This window comes from Phocoena phocoena, chromosome 15 (genome assembly GCF_963924675.1).
Source record: "Phocoena phocoena chromosome 15, mPhoPho1.1, whole genome shotgun sequence".
Taxonomy (NCBI): Eukaryota; Metazoa; Chordata; class Mammalia; order Artiodactyla; family Phocoenidae; genus Phocoena; species Phocoena phocoena.
This window is the reverse complement of record NC_089233.1, coordinates 21,529,579-21,556,180: the sequence shown is the minus strand read 5'-3', so window position 1 is coordinate 21,556,180 and position 26,602 is coordinate 21,529,579. Positions and strand designations below refer to the sequence as shown.

General features: G+C 50.5%; 1 protein-coding gene, 1 non-coding gene and 1 pseudogene across 2 annotated transcripts; 2 read left to right on the top strand and 1 right to left on the bottom strand.

Annotated features, from left to right (window-relative positions):
- The first annotated feature begins 186 nt into the window (after positions 1 to 186).
- On the top strand, positions 187 to 17,588 carry SDR42E2 (short chain dehydrogenase/reductase family 42E, member 2). Its single transcript, XM_065893194.1, has 12 exons — positions 187 to 241; positions 1,106 to 1,302; positions 1,782 to 1,877; positions 3,152 to 3,209; positions 3,891 to 4,009; positions 4,709 to 4,784; positions 8,698 to 8,780; positions 10,357 to 10,494; positions 11,005 to 11,070; positions 12,690 to 12,753; positions 14,259 to 14,332; positions 17,349 to 17,588. Exons 1-12 carry the CDS (start codon positions 187 to 189, stop codon positions 17,586 to 17,588), a joined length of 1,266 nt encoding a protein of 421 aa, XP_065749266.1.
- Positions 17,589 to 24,027: 6,439 nt separating this feature from the next.
- On the bottom strand, positions 24,028 to 24,109 carry TRNAL-UAG (transfer RNA leucine (anticodon UAG)). Its single transcript has one exon. It is a non-coding gene; the product is annotated as a tRNA-Leu (tRNA).
- Positions 24,110 to 24,843: 734 nt separating this feature from the next.
- LOC136135129 (large ribosomal subunit protein eL22 pseudogene) lies at positions 24,844 to 25,207 on the top strand (annotated as a pseudogene).
- Positions 25,208 to 26,602: the final 1,395 nt, after the last annotated feature.

Below are 26,602 nucleotides of genomic sequence, written 5' to 3'. Positions count from 1 at the left end.
TGGAAGTTCTCAAGATTCTGAAAGGGACAGGTTTGGGAACTCAGAGGGTCTCTAATTCCCACCAGGAGGTCTCCTAAGCCCCCAGGAGTCTGATAATCCACGTGAGTTGAGACAACTCTAGAACGTACGTTCTTCTGTTTTTTCCCACAGGTGGACAGATCCCGGGTCCACATGGCTCAGTAGAAGATGAAGCCCAACCTGGCAGGCTCCTCCCCAGAGGCCTGCAAAGCTGCAGGGCAGGGCGAGCAGAGCTGCCCTGTCTGCCAGGCCTGGGGTGGGGTCTCAAGCCTGGGGTCTGAGTCAGGGCCTGGGCCGGGACCTGGTGCTGTGTCCAGACCTGGGCTGGGGCCTGGTGCTGTGTCAGGACCTGGACCTGGGCCTGGTACTGTTCCAGGGCCTGGGCCGAGTCCTGGTGCTGTTCCGGGGCCTGGGCTGGGGCCTGGTGTGGTTCTAGAACCTGGATCAAGGCCTGGTGCTGCTTCAGGAGCTGGGCCAGGGACTGGAGCAGTGTCAGGGCCTGGGAAGGAGCCTAGTGCTGTTCTGGGACCCAGACAAGGGTCTGGCGCAGTGTTGGGGCCTGGACCAGGGCCGGGTGCTGCTTCGGGGCCTGGACCGGGGCCTGCTGCTGCTTCGGGGCCTGGACTGGGACCTGGTGCAGCTTCGGGGCCTGGACCAGGGCCTGCTGCTGCTTCGGGGCCTGGACCAGGGCCTGGTGCCGCTTCGGGGCCTGGACCAGGGCCTGCTGCCGCTTCGGGGCCTGGACCAGGGCCTGCTGCCGCTTCGGGGCCTGGACCAGGGGCTGCTGCCGCTTCGGGGCCTGGACCAGGACCTGGTGCCGCTTCGGGGCCTGGACCAGGGCCTGCTGCCGCTTCGGGGCCTGGACCAGGGCCTGGTGCTGCTTCGGGGCCTGGACCAGGGCCTGCTGCTGCTTCGGGGCCTGGACCGGGGCCTGGTACTGCTTCAGCACCTGGACAAGCTCTGGGGCCTGGGCCAGGAGCTGGGTCAGTACCTGGTTCAGGAGCTGCACCTTTATCTGGGTCAGGGGTAGGGCCCGGGCCCAGACGGGAATCAGGGGCTGGGCAGAAACCCAGTGAGCCAGTGACAGCCCCAGTGCCAGTACTGCAGCAGAAGACTCAGGCCACACCTGTGCAGGCCTCTAAGCAGAAGGTTCTGGTGACTGGAGGAGGAGGCTACCTGGGCTTCAGCCTGGGTTCCAGCCTGGCCAAGAGCGGCACTTCTGTCATCCTGCTCGACCTCCGCAGACCCCAGTGGGTGCTGTGCCCGGGGACCGAGTTCATCCAGGTGCAGTGATGGCGGGGGGCAGGCTGGTGGTGGAGGTCAGGGGATGGTGTCTGATGTGTAACCAGTGCCTGGAGTTGAAGAGCACAGGCTTCGGAGTCAGACTGTTTAAGCTCCAACTCCAGCTCCCAGCTGGGCAGCCTTGGCCACAGGGTCCCGCACCTCTGAGCCTCGCGTCTTCATCCACAGAAAGGGGACACTAACAATATCTGCTTCGCAAGGGTCTCGTGGGGAGTTGAGAAGACAGTGCATGTAAAACACTGAGCACAGCCTCTGTGACTTAGCTCCATACATGGGGCCGATGATGATGAAGACGCCCAGTGGGATCATCTAGTAAATCCTGCCCCACAGCCTGTCTGGGCCCTGCAGGTGCTGGGCCTGGGGTGGGGAGAGGGGCCCAGCCCCAAGACCTGGCACAGCTGTTACCTCTGATTGCCTTGGACCCAGACCTCCTACCTCCGTGTATTCCTTCTCTGTTTCAGGCTGATGTCCGCGATGCAGAAGCCCTGCACCGCGCCTTCGAAGGCGTGGACTGTGTATTCCACATGGCCTCCTGCGGAATGTCTGGTGCCGAGCAGGTGAGCGCCTCACACGCAAGGCTTAGGCCCCGGCTCTGCCCGCCCCCTTCATGCCCGGAGTTCATCAGCCTCCTCACCTACTCCAGGGAGGATTTGGGCTACACCCATGGGACAAAATGCCAGTTCTGCCGTTTTCTAGCTGCGTGGCTAGGAAAGTTAACCTCTTTGAGTCTCTGTTTCTTCACCTGTAGAGTGAGGACACTACTAGTACTTATGTCACGACCTCCCCAGAGAGCAGTATAACAGTATCTATCAAAGCACGCAATACCCTTTGACTCAGAAACTACACTTACTTATGTATTTGTAGCATTGTTTTTAATAACAAAACAGGAAATAACTGAAATGCCCATCCGTTGGAGATTATTTAAATAAATTGTGATATAGCTAAACGATGAAATTCTAGGCAGCCATTCAAAAGAATGAGGTAACTCGATATGTACTGATAACAGAACAATTTCTAAGATACGAAAACAGTGTTTGACACTGTTTTTTTTTTCTTTTTTTAAAAAAAGCTATATGCTCACACATTGTGTGCGCTGATATTAATGTGTCAATTATCTCTAGAGATACAGAGACTGGTAACAGTCTGGGGAGGGAAAAGGGAGACTTGGAATCAGGATTGGGAGGGCAATTTCCTCTTCACTGCATTCTTGTTTTACTGTTTGAGTTATTTTTAACCTTGTGACTATATTACCTATTGAAAACAACCACAACAAGAATAAATATAGTTTGAAAATCAATAGTGAACCCACCTCTCATGTGGTTGTAGGGATTAAATGAGATGTAAAGGCTTCGCCCAATCCCTGGCGCACAAGCAGCTCTCACTGTAGCCCAGTTGTTTTTATTTTTCAAAGCCCAGCCCTCTCACTTGGGTAGGGACAGTATTACTTGTCCGTCTTATGGATAAGGAAGCTGAGACTTCTAGAGCCAGGAAACAATCCAACACATCTGAGGCTCTTTTCTGTGTCAAGCCCTGTGGCATGTCCTCTCATGGGGCTTATTAAATCCTGCTGACCACCCAAGGGGGTCTTCCCTCATTTCATAGATGAGGGAGCTGATGGCCAGAGTCGGGGGTAGAACCTCCCCTGTGGCCCAGGCATATGGGGACGGAAAAGGGCACGAGAGCCCAGGGCCCCCGCACTGCCCATGGGCCCCTCGGGATCCCTGCCTCTGAGCTGCAGCCCCCCACCCTGCCACCCAAGCCCAGCCTCATGGCCTCAGCTACAAGGCATGAGACAGCACCCCAACTCTCCCACCTCCATCTTGTCTTTTAGCTGCAAAAAGAGCAGATTGAGTCTATAAATGTTGGAGGCACCAAACTAGTGATTGATGGTAGGCGCTCAGAGCAGAGTGTGACCTGCTGTGTGTTTGTGCTTCTCTCCCCACCCCTGCGCAGGCCCGGCTCTGGGGGACAGGGCAGGGGGACAAAGGTGGGAGTCTCCCCCCGATCCCCGCCCTCCCCAGTAGAGGGCCTGTGGGCAGCACATCTTTCCTGTTCTGCAGGCCTGCCCAGGCCCCGGCATGGGGCTCAGCGTGGCCTCAGTGTGTCTGGGGACACGGGGAGTGGAGTTTGCACAGAGGGATTAGGGGTTGCGGGCAAGAAAAGTTGCTGAAGCACCAAATTAGAAAACTCACACCTGGGCTCTCTGGGCATGTCCTGCCTTGTCCTGCATTTTTCTCTCTGATTCTAGAGTGTGTTTTCCCTATGTCCCCACTGAGTGAGACTTTCTTCTGACCTGTCCCTGGCAAGGTAGCTAAAGGGCCGCAGCCACACTGAGAAGGAAGAATGAGCCAGCCCGGCCCCCAAGGGCCCAGGGAGCGGGGACTTGACCCCTCCCCAAGTTAAGGGAAGGAGGCTCTTCCGTCCCAAGCCAGGATGTGTGCAGGAGGCTGGGTGGAAGATTCGCCCAAGGAGGTCCCCATGGGTTCCTCCTCAACCAGCTCCCTGCTCACATCAACTGTGTGTGTGTGTGTTTGTGTGTGTGTGTGTTGCCGTGTGACCTGTCACTGTAGTCTGTGTCCACCGGCGGGTTCCAAGGCTTGTCTACACCAGCACCGTCAATGTCGCATTCGGCGGGAAGCCCATAGAACAGGGCGATGAGGACTCTGTGCCATATTTCCCACTGGAGAAGGTACCTGGCTTCCAGGAGAGGTGGGCGGGGCCAATGGACTTGGAACCCACAGTCCAAAGGGTAGGGATGGGCGGAGCCAGGGTCAATTTCACAATTCAGGGTAAGACCCAGGAAGAAAGGGTCCCCAAAACGGCGTGGCGCAAAAGCCTTCTCCTATTTCGGCTGGTCGTGCCAGTAGGAGCTTTGAAATCACATAGACCTGGCCTTGAACCAGCAAAGCCACTTTCTACTGTGGAACCCTGAGCAAACCACTTCACTTGGAGGCTCTCCTTCTTCGTCTGGGTGTGATAGCACCACCCTATGGGGACGTGGAGACCAGGAAATGAGTTGATGTATGTGAAAATGCCCCGTGAGCACTAAAGGACTCCATGTGAACAATCCATCAACTCACGTCCAGCATTCACATCCCAGAGCAGGCATTGTGGCTTGCAGGAGCCTCCCTGAATCAGGGAGCCCCTGGTCGTTTTTACTGCTCTGAACTCTCTCCTCTGTTCCTGTGGCTCCCACCCAGAGGGAGAGGAAGGGGAGTGGGGCTCAGGGCCTGGCCATTTCCCAGTGGGGGTCCCAGAAGTGAACCCCCATGTGGTCTGAAGCAGAGGTACAGCCCTGGGGCCGGGAGGGCTGGGTGGGCCGGGCAGGTGTGGCCAGCAGTGTCTCTGACCCCCGTTCGGTGGCTCTGTACTTCCTGTTCTCTGATAGCACGTGGACCACTACTCCCGAACCAAAGCCATTGCTGACCAGTTGATCCTCATGGCCAACGGGACGCCTCTCCCAGGTGAGTATTGGGAGGCCCTGCTCACAGCCAACGTGCGTGCCCACTGCTCCCTCCCTGAAGCACATGTGCGATTCTAGCTTATAGCTGGTATGTTCCCAGCTTCCTTCCAAAGAACACTTCCCCAGGGCCTTGGACATTCGTCATCCAACAAATTCTGAGCACCCACACTCCACCAGGGATACAGCCCGGAAAACGTCAGGCCCAATCTCTGCCCTCACATTGTTCATGTCCTGGTGGGGAGACACTTGAGCTAGTCCACGTCTAGCTCTCTTTTCTGCCATATAGGAGGGCATCCAGTTTTGGGGACCCTCTTTATAAGAGTACAAACTTATGAATATGCATGAAATATAGCGCTTTGGAAGGGCCGTGCAAGTGAGGAGCCCTTCAGTAACTCCCAGAAAAATTGGCCTTGGCTGCCTTACTGGATCGCCTCTTCTTACTGTATTGTGATAGAGAAATAATAGTAGATTAAGGACAGGTGGCAGCATGGCACAGTGGCTAAGCACCCACGTACTGGCATCAGACTGAAATGAGTTCAAATCCAAGCTCCACCGCCTCTCATCTATGTGATCTTGGGCAATGCACTTACCCTCTCCTAGCCTCAGATTCCTCACCTATGAAACAATGGATAGTGGAATTTACCTCAAGGAGCTTGAGTGAGAATAAAATAATGATGGGCACTGTTAAAAAAAAAACAACAACACTAACATGGACATTTTGTGTTTACTGAGTGCTTACTACATGCCAAGCCCTATTTTACACGCTGATTTTACCTGCAAAAGTCTCAATAACTCTTCATAGCAACCATATGAGGTAAGAACCTTAGCTACCCCTTGCTTTCCAAACTCAGGAGTCAAATATCAATAGATTCAGATAAATTCCTGCTATCTAAATTATCATTATTTGCTTTCTGAAGTTCAGAAACTAAAAAGAAACAGAAAACCTGGTTTCCCTCACTGTCTAAACTCAGGAGCCAAGTGGATTTGGAGAGCGAAGGTTGTTTGAAATTATAATCCCCAATTTTACAGGAGAGAAAACTGAGGCTAAGAGGTTAACTGACTTAGCTCAAGGCCACATAGCTCTTAGGTGGCAAAGGTGGGATTTGAAAACCCCCTCTCCCCCTAGGGGAGTCTAAAACCAGAGCCTGGGGCTTAACCATTGTGCTCCACTGTAGCTATGGCTGAGTAAGTCTCTGAGCATGAACTCTTTTCCCTAAAAGCCTCCCCACCCCACCCTCTCACCCTGGGCCTGTCAAGCCTCAACCCCTTATCCCAGTGGGAACATCCATCTGTGTTTCCCAGGAGTTTGACCCTCGGCAGTTGAATTCTCTTCTCTACCAGGGCCTCCCCTGGCTGGACCAGCAGCCTACAAGCCAGACACCTAATCCTCTGGCTGAGAATTATTTATACAAGCATCCCCAGCTTTCCGTGGTCAGGAGAGTCATGGATACCCTGGGCGCAGTCCCTCTGTGACGTGGCCACCCAGTGCCCCACTGGCCAGTGTCAGCTATAGCCCAACCAACCTCCCCCCACCATGCCCAGGTGACCCAGAGTTTAAAATTAGCTGCAGGCTGTTTACAGAAAAGCTCACCTGATACCTGCCTTGCAGGAGCCCAGCCACATCACCCTGGGTGATTTCCAGTCCCTACTACCCAAGCTGGTCCCTGAGACTCTGCCTCTAACCTGGCATGGAGCACCCTGGTCCCTGTAGCAGAGTCCTGAGACATGCAGACCCCAGCTCCATGTGAATGTGTTGTGTCCTCCTGTCTCTGGGTTCATTAGTGTCCTGGGGCCGCTGGCACAAATTACCACAAACCTGGTGGCTTAAAACAACAGAAATTTCTTCTCTCGCAGTTCCCACAGTTCGCAGTCAGATGTCTGAAATCAAAGTGTCATTTGGGCTGCGATCCCTCCAAAAGTGCGAGGGGAGAATCTTTCCTTGACTCTTCCAGCTTCTGATGCCCCCAGAAGCTTGGGGTCCTTCTTTGGTGTGTGGCTGCATCGCTCCAGTCTCCTCCTCTGTCTTCACATGGCCTCTCGTCTTCTCCATCTGTCTCTTCTCTGTGAGTCTCTTATAAGGATACCTGACATTGGATTTAGGGCTCGCCCGGATAATCCAGGATCATCTCATTTTTAGGTCCTTAATTACATCCTCAAAGGCCCCTTTTCCAAATAAAGTAGCATCCACGGGTTCCAGGACACCGGCATATCTTTTGGGGGCCACTGTTCAACCCAATACACTGGGCCTCATTGTAAAGTGAGGGTTTTGGTGGGGGAGCAGTCAGGGTGTTTGGCTATGACCCGGAGATGCTGACCCTGGCTAATTTATGGAGAAAATGGAATTTATACTGGGATAGCCTCTGGAAAATATATTCCAGAAAAATGACCACCAGGGCTTAGAAAGGACAGGGTCAGGGCAGTTCCAGGGACCTGGGAGACAGGAGCTGGTGATCAGTCTCTCAGGGTGAACCCACTCCTGTGATTTTCGATCCCGTGTCAGTGATGCACAGAGTCACATTGCTGGGTGAGAACATGGCATCGGCCCAGCCTGGGCCCCGTGGCTGCCATCTCAGGGAAGACAGGTGCATCTAGACTGACAGTCCCCCGCTAGACCTGGTGCAAAGGGGAAGGGGCCCCCAAAGGAAGGTGGGCTTCCGGTCCCAGAGGATGGCATACACTAGGCTCCCCAAACTGGAGGCACAGCCTCTTGGGAAACCTGAGCCTTGGAGGAGTGAAACATCTTCCAGGAGACTCCATCTCAGTTAAGGAGTTGGGGTTAGGGATCGAATAATTTACAAATAGTAATTTTTAAAAATTTTAATCTTAAACACAAATGAATTATGAGAATAAATTGAAAAATTTGTAGGCCCTCTTAAGACTTAAAAAGAATATGTTTGGAGCAGCCCTTCAGGCTGTACGCCCAGACTTCCCCTGGGGAGACATGCTCCCCCTTCCACCAGTGGGGGCCCCTCAGCAGAGAATTTGGGAAGCCCTGGACCAAGCTTTGTCTTGGTCTGGGGACTCTGCTGGCACAGAGCTGCGAGAGTTAGGGGAACAGACACCCAGCTCTCATGCTGATGGCTCTAGTCTTTTCATTTCTCCATTGGTTGTCTGGAAAGTATAACTGCTACCACCAGTTACAAAGCACCCATTTTCCAGGTGAGGAGACCCAGGCTGAGAGAGCTGAGGGCCTGTTTGTTAGTACTGTATCACCAGAGGTATTAGTGGACAGTGCCTGGACTTTGGTCCCCATCTCAGCTCCGCGAGGCTGAGCTGTGTGCCCTTAGGCAAATCACATCCCTTCTCTGAGCCTTGGTTCTTTTATCCATAAAACAGGAATAATAACAGCTCCCACCTCATAGGGCTGCTTTGAGGGAAAAATTCCAGGCTTACCAGAGCACCAGACACATAGTAGGACCTCTCTGAGAGCCATCGTGATCCTTATCTGATGACCAGAAAAAGTAAAGTACTATAGCTATTGGCATGAGGACGTGTGGGTCTGTGCGCATCTGTAAAATGGACACAGTAGGACTCTGGGAGTTGAAAGAGATCATGTCTGTCAAGTGCTGGTTAAACTCTCACGGGCCATGCAGATACCTGCATCTAGGTCTTGCCTCTGTTACTGGCCTGAGAGCATTGTGAGGACAGGGACCATTTCTTGGTCATCCTTGGATTCTTCACAGCATCCATCCCAGGGCCCAGTGCTGAGGTGGGTGGAGGTGGGGAATGATTCTGAACAGTGTTTGTTGAATGACTGACTGAGAGAATAATTAATTGAATGAGGAAACCCCAAGGCCCTGCCTTCCCCACTAACCTTTCCAGGTAAGAACCAGGAGATGCGGACGGCCTTTCTGTCCCTCTCCCTGCTCATCCGCCCCTCCCCAGGCCCCTGACCACCCTCCCCTGTGTTGTAGGAGGAGGCGCTCTGAGGACATGTGTGCTCCGGCCCCCAGGGATCTACGGCCCCGAAGAGCAGAGGCACCTGCCCCGCGTGGCGGTATGTTGTCCCAGCCCCAGGCCGGAGGCACAGGAGAAGCCTGGCTGATATGTGTGTGAATGGGGACCCACGGTCACCGCGTCAGTCTTAGGGCAGTGTCCCGAGCGGGGGACCCTCAGTTCTGGGAGAAGTCCTGCCCCCATGAGGCCCACCAGGAACAGAGCTCTCAGGGTGCGCCAGCCAGGCCTGGGTACCGGTAGAGGAGACATGGAGCTATGACCCCAAAGAAGCAGAGGAAACTATTGCCCTGCTCAGATGTGAGCTCCATAAGGGCCAGATGGCTCATCTCATGCTGCCAGCACCAGGCTTTTCACGCAGAAATCCTGTCTCCAGAGAAGGCTGGTTGCCAGGGATATAGCTACGGGGGCTCTAGATCCTGTCCTCAAATTTCTCACAGCCTAGTCAGGGAGACAGACTCCACAGTCACAGATTCAGGGTGGTAAGGGCTGTGTAGAGGTGAGAGGGAGAAGATGGGAGCACAGGAGAGGGGGCCTGGCAGGGGAGGTCCAGGAGGGCTTCCTGGAGGAAGTGATGGCTGTGCTGTTTGGATACAGAAGGAGCTAACCAAGGAAATGGGGTGGTAGAGAGAAAGTGGTCCAAATAGAGGAGACAGCTTGGGCACAAAGCTGGAAATGAAAAACTGTTCCAGGTTTGGGGACAGGTCAGTGAACAAAACAGATGATTCCCGCCCCTGTGGGGTTTATATTCTCACAGGAGGAGAGAGAGAGAATAAACATGATACAATACAAGGAACGTTTGAAGGTGCCAGGGACTATGGAGAAAGAGGAAAAGTGGAGTGGGGTTGGGGGAAGCTGGGGGTGCCGGCAGTCGGGGAGCCTCTTCAAGCAGGGATATTGAGCAACTTGAAGGAGGTGACCAGGTGCATCACACAGCTATCTGGAGGAAGAGCCTTCCAGACAGAGGGAACGGCTAGTCCGAAGCCCTGAGGTGGGGCCCTGCTGGCACGTTCCAGGGAGGAGGCCGAGTAGCTTGTGCAGAGTGAGCAAAAGAGTCGGTGGGAGACACGTCAGAGAGTAGCTGGGGCCAGAGCAGAAGGGCCTCCTCTGCCACCCGCGCCCGGAAGTTTCTGAGCAGAAGAGACACGATCTGACTTAGGATTCAAAAGGATCCCACAGCTGCACGAACAGGCCACAGCGGCGGGGGGTGGAAGCAGGGGACCAGTTAGGAGGCTCTTTCAGTGTCCAGGTGAGAGATGAGGGCGGAAGTCAGTACAGTGAGGAGTGGCCGAATTTTGGACAGATTGTAATGGCTGAGACGACTGGGTTTGCAGACGGGTTGGGTGTGGAGAGTGAGGGAGGGGACAGCCAAAGCTGGCTGCAGGCTTTAGGCCTGAGCCCTGGGTGCTGTGGGCTGAGGGGGTGGGGAGGGGCGGCCAAATGGGGATAAGGCGCTCACAGGACAGGACAAGTCTGCCTTGTCTATTGGGCAGCCAAGTGGAGCCTTCCGGAAGGCATGTGGGGCTGGGACAGAGGAGTCTGGCCTGGGAGCCTTCTGCATGTAGATGGAATTTAAAGCCGCTAGGTCTGTGTTTCTCGCCCTCTCCCCCCACCACCAGAGCCACATCAAGAAGAGACTGTTCATGTTCCGATTTGGGGACCGCAGGACGAGGATGAACTGGGTCCACGTGTGCAACCTGGTGCAGGCACACGTGCTAGCAGCCGAGGCTCTCACCGCCACCAAGGGCTACGTGGCCGTGAGTCTCCTGCAGTGCTCCCCCGACCTTACCCCTCGGGCTGCAGGCGGGTCCCCCATCCCTCGGGGATTCCTGGCTCACACACAACAGCTCCCCAGTTCAAGCTGCCTGATGGGGTGGGGGGAAAGTGGCCTTTTAGAGCATCATTAGCTCCTTGAAATGACCCTGTGAGGTAGGTGTTGTTGAGCCCGGAATTTCAGTCACCAAATGCTAAATGTTTTACGTGTATTGTCACCTGCACCTTTACAACAGCCCAAGGGGGAGATGCCATTATTATGCTCCCATTTCTCAGATGCAGAAACTGAGGTACAGAGAGGTTAAGTGACTCCACTGAGGTCATACAGCTAGTCAGTTGGCAGCCCTGGAACTCAAAGGGACTTGCTCAGGTCCGTCTCCAGGGCTGTTGAGGAGAAGTGGGGAGTTGGGGCAGCTGCTGGGAGCCATCGGAGAGGGTGGGGTCGGGCAGCAGGCATGTGACTGACCATCCCCCTCCCCATGTGTCCCCCTCAGAGTGGGCAGGCGTACTACATCAATGACGGGGAGAGCGTCAACATCTTCGAGTGGATGGCCCCACTGGTAGGTGCCTGAACACCGCCCCCATCCCAAGTGAGAATTCAGGGATCCCCATGTCTTCTTTCCCTGTCACCTTTTCCCAAAAAATCAGAGGATTTCACATTAAAAACCAGCTCTGGCAACAGTTGTCCACTGGGCAACATCGGAACTGGCTGGAGCTGGGTGGTGGCTGCCCCTTTGGGGGACTGTGCTCTCCCCCAGTTTGTCATAGTCCCTCCCAGCCCGCTTCCTGATTTATGTCGATGTCCTGCCCTGTGGGATTTTGCTTGTGGCCCCCGTACTATGTGGTGAGGCCCTGAAAGAGGTAAGTAGAAGGTAGGCAAAGCACAAAGGGAGGTGTTGGCCCTCGGGCCCCTACGCTGCAGCCCCTCTGAGAGTCCTGGCCTCCTCTCGCAGCAGCCTACAGATTCCTGGAAGGGGTAGACCAGAAACCCCGCGCTGGAGGATCCACCCTGGGGGCATTCAGGCCCTTTGCATGTCAACTTTTAACAGCTTTATTGAGATATAATTTATAGACCAATTGAAAGCGTACAAGTCGATGGTTTTTAGTATGAGTTGGGCGACCATCAGCAAAACACATTTTAGAACATTTTGTCACCTTCCCAGAAAAGAACCTCCCCAAACCATACCTTTTAGCTGTCACTTCTATTTACCTCTCACCCCACCCCACCCCTAGCCATAGGCAACCACTAAGCTACTTCCGGCTTTCTGTAGATTTGCCTGTTCTGGACATTTCCTATGAATGGAATCATACAGTATGTGGGCTTTGTGTTAAGTGTCTTTCATTTAGCATGTTTTCAAGGTTCATCCATGTTGTGGACGTGTCATACAAGTACTTCATTCTCTTTTATTGCCAAAAAGATATTTCATTCAATCGCTGTGCCACATTTTGTTAATCCATTCATCAATTGATAGAAATTTGGGTTTTCCATTTTGGGCCTGTTATCAGTAATGCTGTATGAACATTCGTGTGTAAATAGTTGTGTGGACATATTTTCTCATTTCTGTTGGGTATATACCTAGGAGTGGAATTGCTGGATCATACAGTAACTCTATGTTTAACCTTTTGAGTTACTGCCAGACTGTTTTCCAAAATGGCTGCACTATTTTACATTCCCACCAGCAGTGTAAGAGGGTTCCAGTTTCTCCACATCCTGTCAACACTTGTTATTATCTGTCTTTTTGACCTGGAGGGTTTTCATACAAGTGAAGACCTCAGTTCATCCTATGCCAGCCCATCTCTTCATGCTTCTCCCACCACCCTCCACACGTATGCTTTTTTTTTTTTTAATTTAATAGCAGAAAAGCAGATTCTAGAAAATAATCAGATTCTATATAAGTGCCTTAGAGTGTCTTTGGGTGTACACAGATGTAAAAAATAACTAAATGATGGGACTGCACCCCATGCAGTCAGTTCCTACTTAGTTTTCCAGGTCACAGTGTGGGCTTCATTTAAAGACTGGTGTAAACTTGGGGCTGGCTGTGGGGTCTGCCCCCTTTGGTGGGCAGCTGAGGAGGGGCCAGGAGGTGCTCTGCTCTGCTGGCCCTGGGGTAAAGGCAACACGTGGCCTATACCAGCCCCCCAAGGATCTGTTCTCACCTTAAGCCATGTTTCCTTGCAGTTTGAGAAGCTGGGGTACAGCAAGCCCTGGATCCAGGTTCCTACTTCCTGGGTTTACCTGTCAGGTGAGGAAAGGAGTGTGTATGTGAAAACCCTCCATGTGCCAGATGTACATGCATTACCTCATTTTAAAACCAGAGCCAGGACCTGGCTGAGGCGAGTGGGGCACTGAGAGTACAAAATTTAAGGAAACCTTCACTCGCAGGAGTCAAATGCTCCAAGCCCCATCTGCACTTGCCCAGCCCTGAGAGCAAGTGCCTCCTTAAATTTTGCACTCGAGGCACCTCATTCCCCTCACCCTAGTCCTGGCCCTGTTTAAACCCTATCCCACTCGCCAGGTGGGTGGGGTTAGGCCCATTGTAAAGATGAGGCAACTGAGGCTCTGAGAGGTTAGCAACCTGCCCGTGGTGCCCCAGTGAGAAAGTGGGAGAGGCAGAATTCCCACTGCGCTCCAGTCCTGCTGGAGTGCCCCATCCCCCAAGGTCGCCCTGGAGTTAAGGCTGCTTTTGGACATGTGAGGGTTCTGTTTGACCCTAGAGTCTCCTCCTCACCCTGAAGGTCAGTCTCTACTCTCACGCCCCAGCTTCCCTATGCTGGCCTCCTTCCAGCTGGAATGAGCACGGGCTTCAGGCTTGGAGTGATCAGCCCGAAGGGGCAGGTGGCCCCCAAGTCACAGATAACTGTGTTCCTGGAAAACCTCAGCTGGATCTTTAAATGCACTGGGGGACTTCCCTGGTGGTCCGGTGGTTAAGACTCCGCATTTCCAATGCAGAGGATGTGGGATCGATCCCTGGTCTGGGAACTAAGATCCCACGTGCTGCACAGCATGGCCAAAAAAAAAAATAATAATAAGGCATTGGGATGCCCGCCATTTAAAGCAGGGGTTTGCACATTTTTGTCCCCCAGGGTGCCCACACAGGATGACTTCCCCTGCATAGCATCACCACCAGGATTGACACTCCTTGACCCCCAGCTGAGAAGAGTTCAACCGCAGGTCCTGGCGGTTTTGGAGACTGTCTATAAATTCCCAATTCCCAGTGAGCTGACTGTAAACTCAGTGCTTCTTAACTTTGGCTGCACAGTGGAATCACCTGGGAGCTTTTAAAAATGCCTTAGCCACACCCCCAGACCAATTACCTCAGCATCCGCAGGAAGCAAGGGGGTGGGGGAAGAAGGAACGTTTTAAAAAGTGGTCCGAAGTGCAGCCCGGGCTGAGTTGAACCACCGTTCCCACTTCTTTCTCCCTGATTCAAGAGAGCACATCGGGATAGAAGTGCGTGAGAGAGACGTGATTGTAGAGATCACTTTGAATCTGCTCAGATTTATTTTAAAATGTCAGTCTTTTAATATTAATAATAACTTACTTGTGACATATTTCACAGCCAAACAAGGCACCCCAGGGTGTGCGGAGACTGCTGATTTAAAGAAATCCAAGGACAGGAAAACTTGGCAAAGTGGAGATTCCCCCTAGCAAAGCAAATAATGCCCCCAACTGACTTGTCTCTGACGACCTCCCTGGAGTTTGCCTAGAGCAGGCCCCCTGGTCACTGGTCCCTCTCTCCCCACACAGCCACGGTGATGGAGTATTTGCACCTGGCCCTGAAGCCCATCTGCAGCCTCCCGCCGCTGCTCACCCGGAGTGAGGTAAGTGGGCTGCTGTGAGGGGAGCCCCTGTGTCCTGGTGCCCCTCACTTGCCTTCCTGCCCCTTCTCCACTGCCACAAACCCTCACCTTTTGACACCATAACTGGATGCTTGTCTGAGGTCTCAGAACCTCCCATGTGGGCTCAAATCTAGGGCCAGCTCCTGTATAACATCCCAACCTCTGAGCTTTTGCTGAGGCTGTGCTCTCTTGGTCTGAAGGGCAACAGCTCCAAGCCCATCCTTTTTTTTTTTTTTTGCGGTACGCGGGCCTCTCACTGCTGTGGCCTCTCCCGTTGCGGAGCACAGGCTCTGGACGCGCAGGCTCAGCGGCCATGGCTCACGAGCCCAGCTGCTCCGCGGCATGTGGGATCTTCCTGGACCGGGGCACGAACCCGTGTCCCCTGCATCGGCAGGCGGACTCTCAACCACTGCGCTACCAGGGAAGCCCAAGCCCATCCTTTATCACTGTCATTTCATTCATAAGCAGTTTGTCTTCCCAGCCAGACTGGAGGCTCCCAAAGGCAGGTTCCATGAAATTCACTTTTTGGAATGTCACTACTCCCAGTAACCGTCAATACACACACACACACACACACACACACACACACACACACACACAGCCTGTTGATTCGAGGCTCACAGTTCCTGCTCACTGAATAATAAGTATATATTAAGTACCTACTGTGTTAAGAACACTGTTCTCAAATAATGATGATGCAGTTTTCTATTTGCATATACAGTTTAAGCGAGAGGGTGTTTTAAGGCAGGTTGTAAACAGTAAAGCAACAAGTGGTGTTTGGTGTTATTTGCAAAATCCTTCCAGTCCACTCTCTCATTTGATTGTCCCTGATGCTCTGTTAAGTTTGGAGGGGAAAAAAGATTATGATCTCATTTAATGGTGAGAAACTGAGCACTAGAGAAATAAGTGATTTGTCCAAGCTCCCACCATTCTGGAATTGGCTTCACATTCCAAGCTCAGTGCTCTCCACCTCAGAGAATCGAGAATGGGCCACAGAAAGAAGCAGTTCCCTATGGTCTCTCCTTTGAACTAGCAGAGGAAAGAGAATAGTAAAAATAGGGACCATCTATAGAGTGTGAAATGGCAAGCACTGTGTTTATCTCATTTAATCTTCACAACTACTATAGACTGTGGATTCTGTTATTATCACCTCCATGTACAGAGAAGGAAATGAAACACTCAGTGGGGGGAGGGGGGGTGAAATAACCTGGCTCATGACCATTCCCTTATGTAGCAGCATCGAGATTTGAACCCAGAGGAGACCTAAATGATTTCAAGCTTAACCACTAGCTTGTGAAATGTCAGGAATCATAGTCACATAAAATAGCTGCCAAAGTGCTGCTGAGTTGTGGTCGGGTAGGGAGCTGGCTCTCCTCTCTCCACTCCCTGGTGGGTTTCATCGTTCAATTCAGGGGGGGGGGGGCAAAGGATCCCTAGTTAGCTTGGAAGTTTCTGGGCACTGTAGCTCGGGCGCCCTCTTCTGGTCAGTCTATGACACACCAACTAGCCCTCTAGTTTGACTTCATAGCCTTTTTTCATTCGTTTGACGTGTATTGAGCACCTAATGTAGGCCAGGCACTGTGCTGAGGAGTGGAGGCAAGGCAGTCCTTGCTTTCTATTCACACATACAGTTTAAAAGAGAGGGTGTTTTAATGCAGATTGTAAACAGTAAAGCAACAAGTGGTGTTTGGTGTTATTTGCAAAATCCTTCCAGTCCACTCTCTCATTTGATTGTCCCTGATGCTTTGCTAAGTTAGGAGGGGCAAAAAGATTATGATCTCATTTAATGGTGAGCTCACAGTCCAAAGGGGAAGGCAGCCCAGCAAGGGCTATACTGGGGGAAGTAATGAGGAACTTCAGAGTACACAGAAGGGGCACCTAAGCCAATTCTGAGGAAGTTAGGGAGGCTTCCCAAAGGAGGTGACATCTAAGCCTGACATCTGAGAATGCTGTGTCCCAGGACCCTGCCTATCTAGTTCACAGCTGTACCCGCCAAAGCCCTGAATTTACTAGCTGAGGCAAAAAAGGACAAGAACTGGCCTCTCTCCCTCTCTCCTCACACAAGCATCCAAGACCAGGGGCTTGACCCCAAGGGCTGTTTCAGGGCCACTGCAGAATCAAGCAGCTAGTGGACTCCTTCCCAGTGTCCAGCTGAGGAACAAAAGGCAAAGAAATGAGTCAGGTGGGAGGGTATCTTCTCAATCCTAGCATAGCTGGGAAGGGCGTGAGCTAGAGTTTGGCTTCTCTGTGTGACCCTGGGCTAGTCACTTAACCTCTCTGATCTTCAATTTTCAAAAGAGGAGATGGTGGTATTACCACTTCAGAAGATTAAATGAGATATAGCCTAGAAAGAATTTAGCCCATGACAGGCTCAGAGTGCTTACTCAGTAATTGTTGTTGTCAGCACCACCTTTGAAGCCTGTGGGACCCAGGCCATCTGGCATCAGGAAACGCAGCTTCAAACCCTGGAGAGAGTAATCACTTATGCATAATTGAATTCCTCTCTTAGGGAAGCTCAGTTAATCAGCCAGGGCGTGAAGCTTGCACCCTGGAGCCTGCCTGCCCAGACTCCATCTGGGGCTGTGGGCTGAAAAGTCAAGGATGTTTCCTGGAGACAAGTTTTCCGGATAGCTGCACTCAGGCCACAGGCAGAATGTATCAAGGGCCTCCTGAGCCCCGGCATCGTGCTAGGGCCGGGGAAGGGGAGTGCAGAGGTGGGGCCTTTACTTTTGGGGGACTGAGGAGTTCAGTAGGGTGGGGAGATGCAGAAAATGTACCCTGGAGGCGGCCCCCCCCCCGAGGAAAATGGAGGTGGAAGAGAGACAGGAAGTCCTCCCCATGGGGGCGTCGCAGACGCAAGATCCAGCATAGAGGTCCTTTTAAATCTCTGTGCGACGGAAGGGAAATCCCTACCCTCTCTTATCCGAGTAAAACATGGTAGAGGTTGCTCCCCACGCCCACTAGTCCCGTCCCTCGGCTGCCCCGCCTCTCCCCGCAGGTGCGCAGCGTGGCCGTGACGCACACCTTCCAGATCGCTAAGGCCCGCGCTCAGCTTGGCTACGTGCCCGACAAGTTCAGCTTCGCAGACGCCGTGGAGCGATACGTGCAGTCAACGGGCCGGGGAACCCGCGGCTCCACAGCGCGGACGCTCCTGCGGGTACTGCTCGGGCTGCTGCTGCTCCTTGGCCTGCTCGTGCTGGCCCTGCACTTCCTAGGCCCGCGGCCGTTCGTCGTCTGACCATCGTCGCCGGCCTGTCCCTGCCCCTGCTTCGCCTTCAGGACTTGGACCAGACCCTGCTCCGTCCTCCGGTCTTGGGCACTCCCTTGAGTCCTGGGCTTGTCCCTGCCCCACCCTCTGGGCTTGGATCTGCCTAGCAGGTCTTCCGCTTGGGTATTCCGGCGTTCTAACCCCGCCCCTGTCCCGCCCTCTGGGTTTCGACGTGCCCCTGCCCCGCCTCTTGAGCCCTGGCCACGCCCCTTTCCCTCCCTCCGGCCTTGGTCTCCCTCTGACCCGGCCGGCATGCCTACGAGAAGGTCCTATCTTCACAGCCTGCTCCGCCTTCCAGGCCTTCTCCCCGCCCCTGCCCAGGCCTGGCCCGCCCCCGCGTTCTCCCCTGCTCTGGTCCGCCCCGTTTCTGGCTGTAGCCGAACGCCTGAATCCTCGCCTTGGTTTCTCTTTTGGTAACTAGACTTGCTCATCTCTCTTGGTCGGTCCCTCTCCTCTCCTGTTTGTGATTCAGCCTTAGCCCCATCCCCTCCCGTCTGGCTCCACTCCTAGGGACCTAGCTGCAGCCGCTCGTGCAGCTGGGCTGACGTTTCCAAGTTTTCGCTGGCTGCTGCTACCTCTCTAGGGACACGGACCCTCCTCGCTGCCCGAGCTTCTCTGTGCTTGTCCTGAGATGTCTCGGGATCTTGGATTAGACCCCTTCTAGGAGCACTGAGTTTGATCAGCTGCTATGCTTATGTTTTGGGTTCGCTCACTCATGCAGGTCTCCCTGTGTGTTGATAGACAGGGTTGGAAGGACACCTGAGACCCAGGCTTCTGCCCAGCCCAACTTGGCCTTTTTGGGTTTCCGGTGCATGAGTCTGGGGATGACTCAGTAAGCACAGACTTCAATACCAGAAGGGACATCAAAAAAGGAAAAGAAAAAAAATTTTTTTTAGGGTGGTCAAAAGATACAAACTTCCAGTTAGTTATAAAGTAAATAAATTATGGGGGTGAAATGTACAGCCTGGTAACTACAGTATTGTATAAATGAAAGTTGCTGAGAGTAGATCTTACGTTTTCATCACAAGAAAAATAATTGGAACTCTGTGTGGTGATGGAATTTAACTAGACATTGTGATCATTTCACAATATATACATATGGCAAATAATTATGTTGTACAGGTGAAACTAATGTAATGTTACATGTCAATTAAGTCTCAAAAAAAACCTTAAAAAAAATTGGATCTCTCTAAAAAGTACCAATATAGTAATAATGGGAATTATTAGAAATTAGTTGGTCATATTTTTTGTTTTACTATCGCTTCAATTTGTTAGTGAGGGGGCCAGTAGTGATCACCATAATCTTTAATGTTTAAACCACAAAATTTCTTAATCCAGCACTGCTCTCCACAGAAACAGTGCCTCCCTATCATCTTGGTATCAATTGTGAATACCAAAATATTAGTGTGTAAATATGTCTGTATATATATCATAATATGCACACGTGGAATTGGCTGATAAAACTATGGATCCTAGCAGAGAAGAAAACCATCACAAGCCTAAAGAAATCTGTGACGGGGTCGGGGGGAGCAAATGTGTTAGGGCCAACGTGGCCGTCGCCTGGCGTGGGCATCAGCAGTATGTTCTCTGCTGAACAATTAAGGAAGTTCGTGAAGCAGTTCAAAAATGTGTGCTCCTGTTTGCTATGTTGAATTTGCATGTGTGTACATAATTTTTAAAAGCTCAATAATAATCCTTTATGCTTTGTTTATGCTTTATCCTTTATGTTTAATGCTTGACAGTTTGAAAGAGCTTTCATCTGTATGCTCGTACTTAATTCTCAGGCCCACCCTTACATAAGGCTTATTATTCTTATTTTATAAATAAGGAAACTAGGGTTGCCTAACTTCAAAGAGTAGAGGAGGGTGGGGGTCACTTCTCTACAGGCGGGGTAATTTGGAGGACATGCCCAAGGCCCACTGGCCTAAACACGACACATGGTTATTTCTGCTTTTCTTAGCCACGTCAGGGCTTGGGTTGAGCTCTGGGATCTTTCTCAGTCTCAGATCCACAAACCTCAGGCCATGTGGGGCTTTCTTTCTTCTCAGTAACATGCTTGCATGTAAAATCACCTTCTCCTCTGACTTTCTCTACCAGTCCTGAGGAATCTGTTCTTAGGGCAGGGAAAACAGGTTTTCACTGTTCACATAATCTTCTAGATCTTTTGTCTACTGCCGAACCTCAGCTTGTGAAACCCAAAAGCAAAATCGATTTCTTTGTTTTCTGGGTTTCTCTAAGCCATCTCTTCCCCTGAAAGTAGACTGTCTAAACCCTGGGCATGGGGCCAGCCTGGGTCACTATGCCAGAAAGCTTCCTTCCTCTCAAGCGTCTTTACCCAATGGGAAACGAGGTAGCACTTCCACCCAGCAGAGGAACCAAGTGCCCATGAGGGTTTTAGAGGCTGCCCAGATAACCCACCCTCTGTGAGGTTCTTTTTTTTTTTTTCTTGTATACCTTCTCATAGATATTTTATTTTAAATTTTTATTGGAAATAGTTGATTTACAGTGTTGTGTTAGTTTCAGGTGTACAGCAAAGTGAATCAGTTATACATATACATATATCCATGCTTTTTTAGATTCTTTTCCTATATAGATCATTACAGAGTATTGAGTAGTTGCCTGTGTTATACATAGGTCCTTATTAGTTATCCATTTTATATATAGTAGTGTGTATATGTCAATCCCAATCTCCCAATTTATCCCCGCCCTTTCCCTCCTGGTAACCGTAAGTTTGTTTTCTACATCCGTGAAAACTCCAGTAAGTTCATGTGTACATTTTTTAGATTCCACATGTTAGTGATAGCGTATGATATTTGTCTTTGTCTGACTTACTTCACTCAGTATGACCATCTCTAGGTCTACCCATGTTGCTGCAAATGGCATTATTTCATTCTTTTTTATGACTGAGTAATATTCAATTGCATATATGTACCATATCTTCTTTATCCATTCCTCTGGATATGGACATTTAGGTTGCTTCCATGTCCTGGCTATTGTAAATTGTGCTGCAATGAACACTGGGGTGCGTGTATCTTTTCATATTAAGGTTTTCTCCAGATATATGGCCAGGAGTGGGATTGCTGGATCATATGGTAGCTCTATTTTTAGGTTTTTTTTTTTTTTTTTTTTTTGCGGTACGCGGGCCTCCCACTGTTGTGGCCTCTCCCGTTGCAGAGCACAGGCTCTGGATGCACAGGCTCAGCGGTCATGGCTCACGGGCCCAGCTGCTCCGCCATATGTGGGATCTTCCCGGACCGGGGCACAGAACCCGTGTGCCCTGTATCGGCAGGCGGACTCTCAACCACTGCGCCACCAGGGAAGCCCTTATTTTTAGTTTTTTAAGGAACCTCCATACTGTTCTCCATAGTGGCTGTACCAATTTACATTCCCACCAACAGTGCAGGAGGGTTCCCTTTTCTCCACACCCTCTCCAGCATTCATTGTTTGTAGATTTTTTGATGATGGCCATTCTGACTGGTGTGAGGTGATAGCTCACTGTAGTTTTGATTTGCATTTCTCTAATAATGAGTGATGTTGAGCATCTTTTCATGTGCTTTTTGGCCATCTGTATGTCTTCTTTGGAGAAATGTCTATTTAGATCTTCTGCCCATTTTTTGATTGGGTTGTTTGTTTTTTTGATATTGAGCTGCGTGAGCTGTTTTTATAGTTTGGAAATTAATCCCTTGTCAGTTGTTTCATTTGCAACTATTTTCTCCCATTCTTACGGTTGTCTTTTCGTCTTGTTTATGGTTTCCTTTGCTGTGCAAAGGCTTCTAAGTTTAATTAGTTCCCATTTGTTTATTTTTATTTTCATTACTCTAGGAGGTGGATTAAAAAAGATCTTGCTGCAATTTATGTCAGAGAGTGTTCAGCCTATGTTTTCCTCTAAGGGTTTTATAGTATGCGGCCTTACATTTAGGTCTTTAATCTGTTTTGAGTTTATTTTTGTGTATAGTGTTAGGGAGTGTTCTAATTTTGAGACAGCAAGTAGGAAGAGGTCCTAGCTTTCTTGGAGACACTAAGCAGAAGCATTATAAACGCAGAAAACAGAGTCATTACTGTGGGCAGCTCAAAGTGAAATAGCCAATCAGGATGGACCATTAAGGCGAATTCACAAACTTTCCATTATGGGTCATGGAGCTATTTCCCCTTTGTAGACCCAATGCCAGGCGTCTAAAACATCATCTGGTCTCTCTCATGTTAAAAATGTTTCTCTTGGGCTTCCCTGGTGGCGCAGTGGTTGAGAGTCCGCCTGCCGATGCAGGAGACACGGGTTTGTGACCCGGTCCGGGAAGATCCCACGTGCCGCAGAGCAGCTGGGCCCGTGAGCCATGGCCGCTGAGCCTGTGCGTCCGGAGCCTGTGCTCTGCAACGGGAGAGGCCACAACAGTGAGAGGCCCGCGTATCGCCAAAAAAAAAAAAAAAAAATTTCTCTTGACTCCCCATTCCCCCTCCTGCTACTGCTACCATCACTCATCAAATTTCATGATGAGATGTCCACACTTATGTTTCCATTTCTTCTCTTGAATTCACACCAAAATGGCTTTAATCAAGGTCATCAATGACCTTGTCCATAAATCATAAAACCAAAGAATATTTTTCAGTCTTTATTTTGCCAAGTCTCTTCTACATAGTTGGCTACTCCCTCCTTCTTGCCATAATCTTCTTGACAATAATCTATATGACAACACACCTGTCTTCCACTTGTGTCTCCAGTCCTTCTTTATCTCCTTCACTGGCTTCTTTTCCATTGCATTCCCTTTAGTATGATGGTCCTCAGGACTCCATATTGGTCCCTCTACTTCCTCTGCATGCTCTTCCTGGGCAAGTTCATCCATTCCCATGACCTCAGTCTCCAATGCCTCCCAAATCTGTATCAATTACTCAGAGTGTTCTCTTGGCCTCCAGACTTCTATGTCCAATCTACTCAACCCCATGTCCTAAATCTCAAACTCAGTGTGGATCAGAGTGAAATCATCTTTTCCACAAACGTCCTCTTCATCCTGTGTTCCCTCCTAGGGAGACGAGAGGCACTGCCAGCCATCCAGTGGCTCAAGCCCAAAACCTGGTCATCACTTTCGATGTGTTCTTCTTTTTCATGTCTTCGTCATGGAGTTTTGTCAGATCCACCTCCAAAATGTCTCCCTGTGCAACACACTGTCGCAACCATGGTACAAGCCACTCTCCTTTGTCCTAGACAACTACAGTAGGCTTTGAATGGAACCTCCTATTCCTACTGCCAGAGGCAACATCCAAAATTGGAACATGCCACCCTCCAGCTTAAAACCTTTCCATGGTTTCGCATGCCCTCAGGGCCAAGTTCAAAGCCTTAACTTGGCATTCATGGCCCTGCTTGCCTAACACTTCAGTCTCATCTCTAGCCATGCCCAGCTGCTCTCTGCCCAGCTGCCCTGAATTACCTTCCCAGCATCTCAGACTCACCAGGCTCTCCTTTGCCTCTAGGATATTCCACATGCTATTCCCTCTGCCTGGAACTCCCCTCTCCCACCTTCACTAGCTAATCTCAATTTCAAGTCCAAGCTAAAAGTCACTTGTTCCGTTGTCCCTGGGTCGGCTTCCGTATTCTGCATGACACTCCTTACAGGTCTAATTAAAGAAATTACAGTGGCTGTGAACTCTGTGAGGCCCAAAACATGTCTCCTGTTTTGCTCTGTAGCCTCAGGTTGAACTTGATTTCTGGCACATAGTAGGCCCTTCATAAATGGTTGTTGAATGAGTAAATAAACAAGCAGGAAGTGGATCAATGAAGCTGGGACCTCAAGGCTGATACACCTGGGGGGGGGCAGGGCTCCTGATACCCCAGACCCTCCATAAAGTCACCTGACACAGTTTCTACCAACAGTGATTTATGGAGTCAGCCTGAGCTCTCTGCTGATACAGAGCGGGCCAGAAAGGGACCCTTCCTAACTGACGTCTTGATTAAAATCACCTCCACCTAATCTTTGTCCTTGGGAGGTAAAGGGGCCCACTCCCAGTGGCCTCAGGCCTTGAAGCATTAAATTAAAGGCGCAGACAGACTGTTGAGAGCTTTTCAAGGTATCTCAGGATGCTTTCCCATGGAAATAGGGAGACGTTTTTGTTTCCATTTTTTAAGGTAGCGGGATTGGTGGGTTTGTGTAGTAGGCTAGGGAGTGAGGTGGATTGTCCTGCAGTTTCCTTCTTTTCCCTTCCCTTCCCCATTCCATTAAAAAAAAAAAAGGCTGAACTGGAAGAAATAACTTTTACAGGTTGAAATTCCTGTGTAAGGAGAAAGTGAATGAAATGAAGGATCCTTCTGAGGATTTTCTACTGTGGGGAAAAAAAAAAACGTCAGAAGGCAGAAAAAGTGAAGGGTAATTGGGAGAGGATATGGAAGCTGAAGGATGGAAAAGTGAGACCCTTGAAGGTGTGGCAGCGGTGGGATTCGAACCCACGCCATCGAAATGACTGGAGCCTAAATCCAGCGCCTTAGACCACTCGGCCACGCTACCGCCCAGTCACAATGCTTTCCGTTCATACTATATTAGTCTAGTGACGCGGCGCCTCATGTTCTCTAAACCCCACCCTCATCGGTTTACGCATGCCCGATATCAGCCTGACGCTTCACGCGCCAGTTACAGCATATTAACCCCTGGTTTCCTCCTGGGCTTTGGAGTCAAAGTGCTCTTGTAATCGGCAGTAGTAAGTTCAGTTGGGACGCAGCATTAAAAAGGAAAACAAAGTTCCCAATTGTTAATATTAATATTCACTCGTCATGTATGTTTGCATTTGATTTTCCACGAGCGTGGCATACTGCCTACGGCCACGTGGGGGCAGTGTCTCGCTGCCGCTTGCTCCTGGCTGGGCTGCGGGTCCCTGCGGGTTTGCGCGGAGACGGCCGAGTCCCCATCTTGTTTGGACTCTCTAGCCCTACTTCAGGGAACCTCTACAGCCTCGGGTGGCCCCATGGCCGGCCCCTGCCACCGCGATGTAAAAATCATGGGTCCAGGAAGGAAAATCATTGAACGTTTTTACAGATCCTTGCCTTATGTAGGCTCCCTCAATCATCACTCGTATCTACTTTTTACAGAGGGGGAAACTGAAGCTCAGACTGGCAAAGTAACTTGTGTTAGCTACCCCCAGGCAGAGCCAGGATTCCCTAGCCTCCCAAAACCCAGAGTTCTTCTATGTAGACTATTTCAGTGTGTCTTAAAATGCAGTAGCCCTTTCTGCCTTCGCTGCCTCCATGGCGCCCGTGAAAAAGTTTGTGGCGAAGGGGAGCAAAATAAAAGCAGGTCCCGAATTTTAACCTTGACTGTACCCACCCTATAGAAGATGGAATCATAGATACTGCCAATTTTGACGTTTCTTCAGGAGAGAATCAAAATGAATGGAAAAGCTGGGAATCTTGGTGGAGTGTTGTAACAACCGAAAGAAGCAAAAACAAGATTACTGTAACCTCTGAGGTGCCTTTTTCCAAAAGGTATTCGAAATACCTCACCAAAAAATATTTGAAGAATAATCTACATGATTGGTTGCGCGTAGTTGCTAACAGCAAAGAGAGTTACGAATTGCGTTACTTCCAGATTAATCAAGATGAAGATGATTAAAACTCAATTATCTGGAACATGTTGTGTGAGTTCTTGAATAAAACTTGGGAACCAAAATGGTGGTTTTCCTTGTAAAAAAAAGTAAAATAAAAACAAAATGCAGTAAATTCAGAGCAAACACATATCAATAAATACATAACAAACTTCCATTTTCTGCCACCGAGAATTAATTGTATTCAGCTCTTCTGAGATATCACCCCCTGCGGCCACAAGAAGGAAGCAGAGATCTCTTTGAGTCATCCCCCCACAAATGACTCAAAGCATTCTCCAGTAGTTTGCATCATTTGTTAACGGCAACTATAACAGAGAAGAACAAACCTGACTCCATGCTGAATCTCTTCCTTTAACTCTAACCTTTGTGCCCTGTTGCCTGTGCTTAGTCATGCTGGCTCTGCACCTTTTGTGAAAGATTGTTGCCTCTAGCCTGAAACATACAGTATACTCCCTTCTCAAGGCTCTGACCTTTAAACTTAACACTTTTCCATTCTTCTAGAGAGACAAAGTTGCAGAACAGAAAAGAACATTTGTCTTGTTGGAGGTTTACAGGAACATGGTGACCTGACCTATGTGGACAGCTGCGAGAACAAAGGATTCCAGCACCAAGAAGTTTACAACAACTAACCACACCCCCTCTCCTTTTAATATAAAAGCCTGAGTTCTAACATGGGGAAGATGGTTCTTTGGGACACCAGTCTACCACCTTCTCACTCTGCTGGCTTTCCAAATAAAGCTGCTATTCCTTGCCCCAATACCTCGTCTCTCAATTTATTGGCCTGTCATGTGACGAGCAGTACGAGCTTGAACTCTAATGTGACCCTTCCCCTCCCAACTCTCTCTGTTTCTAATAATTTAATTCAAGTAAACATTTATCCAACACCTACTAGGCCAGATCAGGCAAAAATCAGGTCTTTCGGGAGAAGCAGAGCTGCTCAGAACTTGCATGACAAAGGTGCTTCACCAGAACAAAAATCCAGTGGAAGTAAGGCCATGAGCTCGTCTGCTCCAGTGAGCAGGCCTGTCTCCCTGCAGACTTCTGCAGTAGTGCTGACTCGGCTTTCCTGGTGATTTATGCCTTAAGGTTGAGGCTGGGAGGGCAGTTCCTATCAAAACCTAGGCCCAGGGCTTCCTTGGTGGTGCAGTGGTTGGGGGTCTGCCTGCTGATGCAGAGGACGTGGGTTCGTGCCCCGGTCCGGGAGGATCCCACGTGCTGTGGAGCGGCTGGGCCCGTGGGCCATGGCCGCTGGGCCTGCACGTCCGGAGCCTGTGCTCCACAACGGGAGAGGCCGCAGCAGTGAGAGGCCCGCGTACGGCAAAAAAAAATTTTAAAAAAAGATAAAAAAAAAAAAAAAAAAACCTAGGCCCAGGCAGGCAAGGGTGGGGAGGCTACAGAAACCA

Coding starts and splice junctions, on each gene's coding strand:
- SDR42E2 (XM_065893194.1), top strand. CDS start 187: ATGAAGCCCAACCTGGCAGGCTCCTCCCCAGAGGCCTGCAAAGCTGCA. Junction 1,878..3,151: donor GAATGTCTGGTGCCGAGCAG/GTGAGCGCCTCA, acceptor CTTGTCTTTTAG/CTGCAAAAAGAGCAGATTGA. Junction 11,071..12,689: donor TCGAGTGGATGGCCCCACTG/GTAGGTGCCTGA, acceptor GTTTCCTTGCAG/TTTGAGAAGCTGGGGTACAG.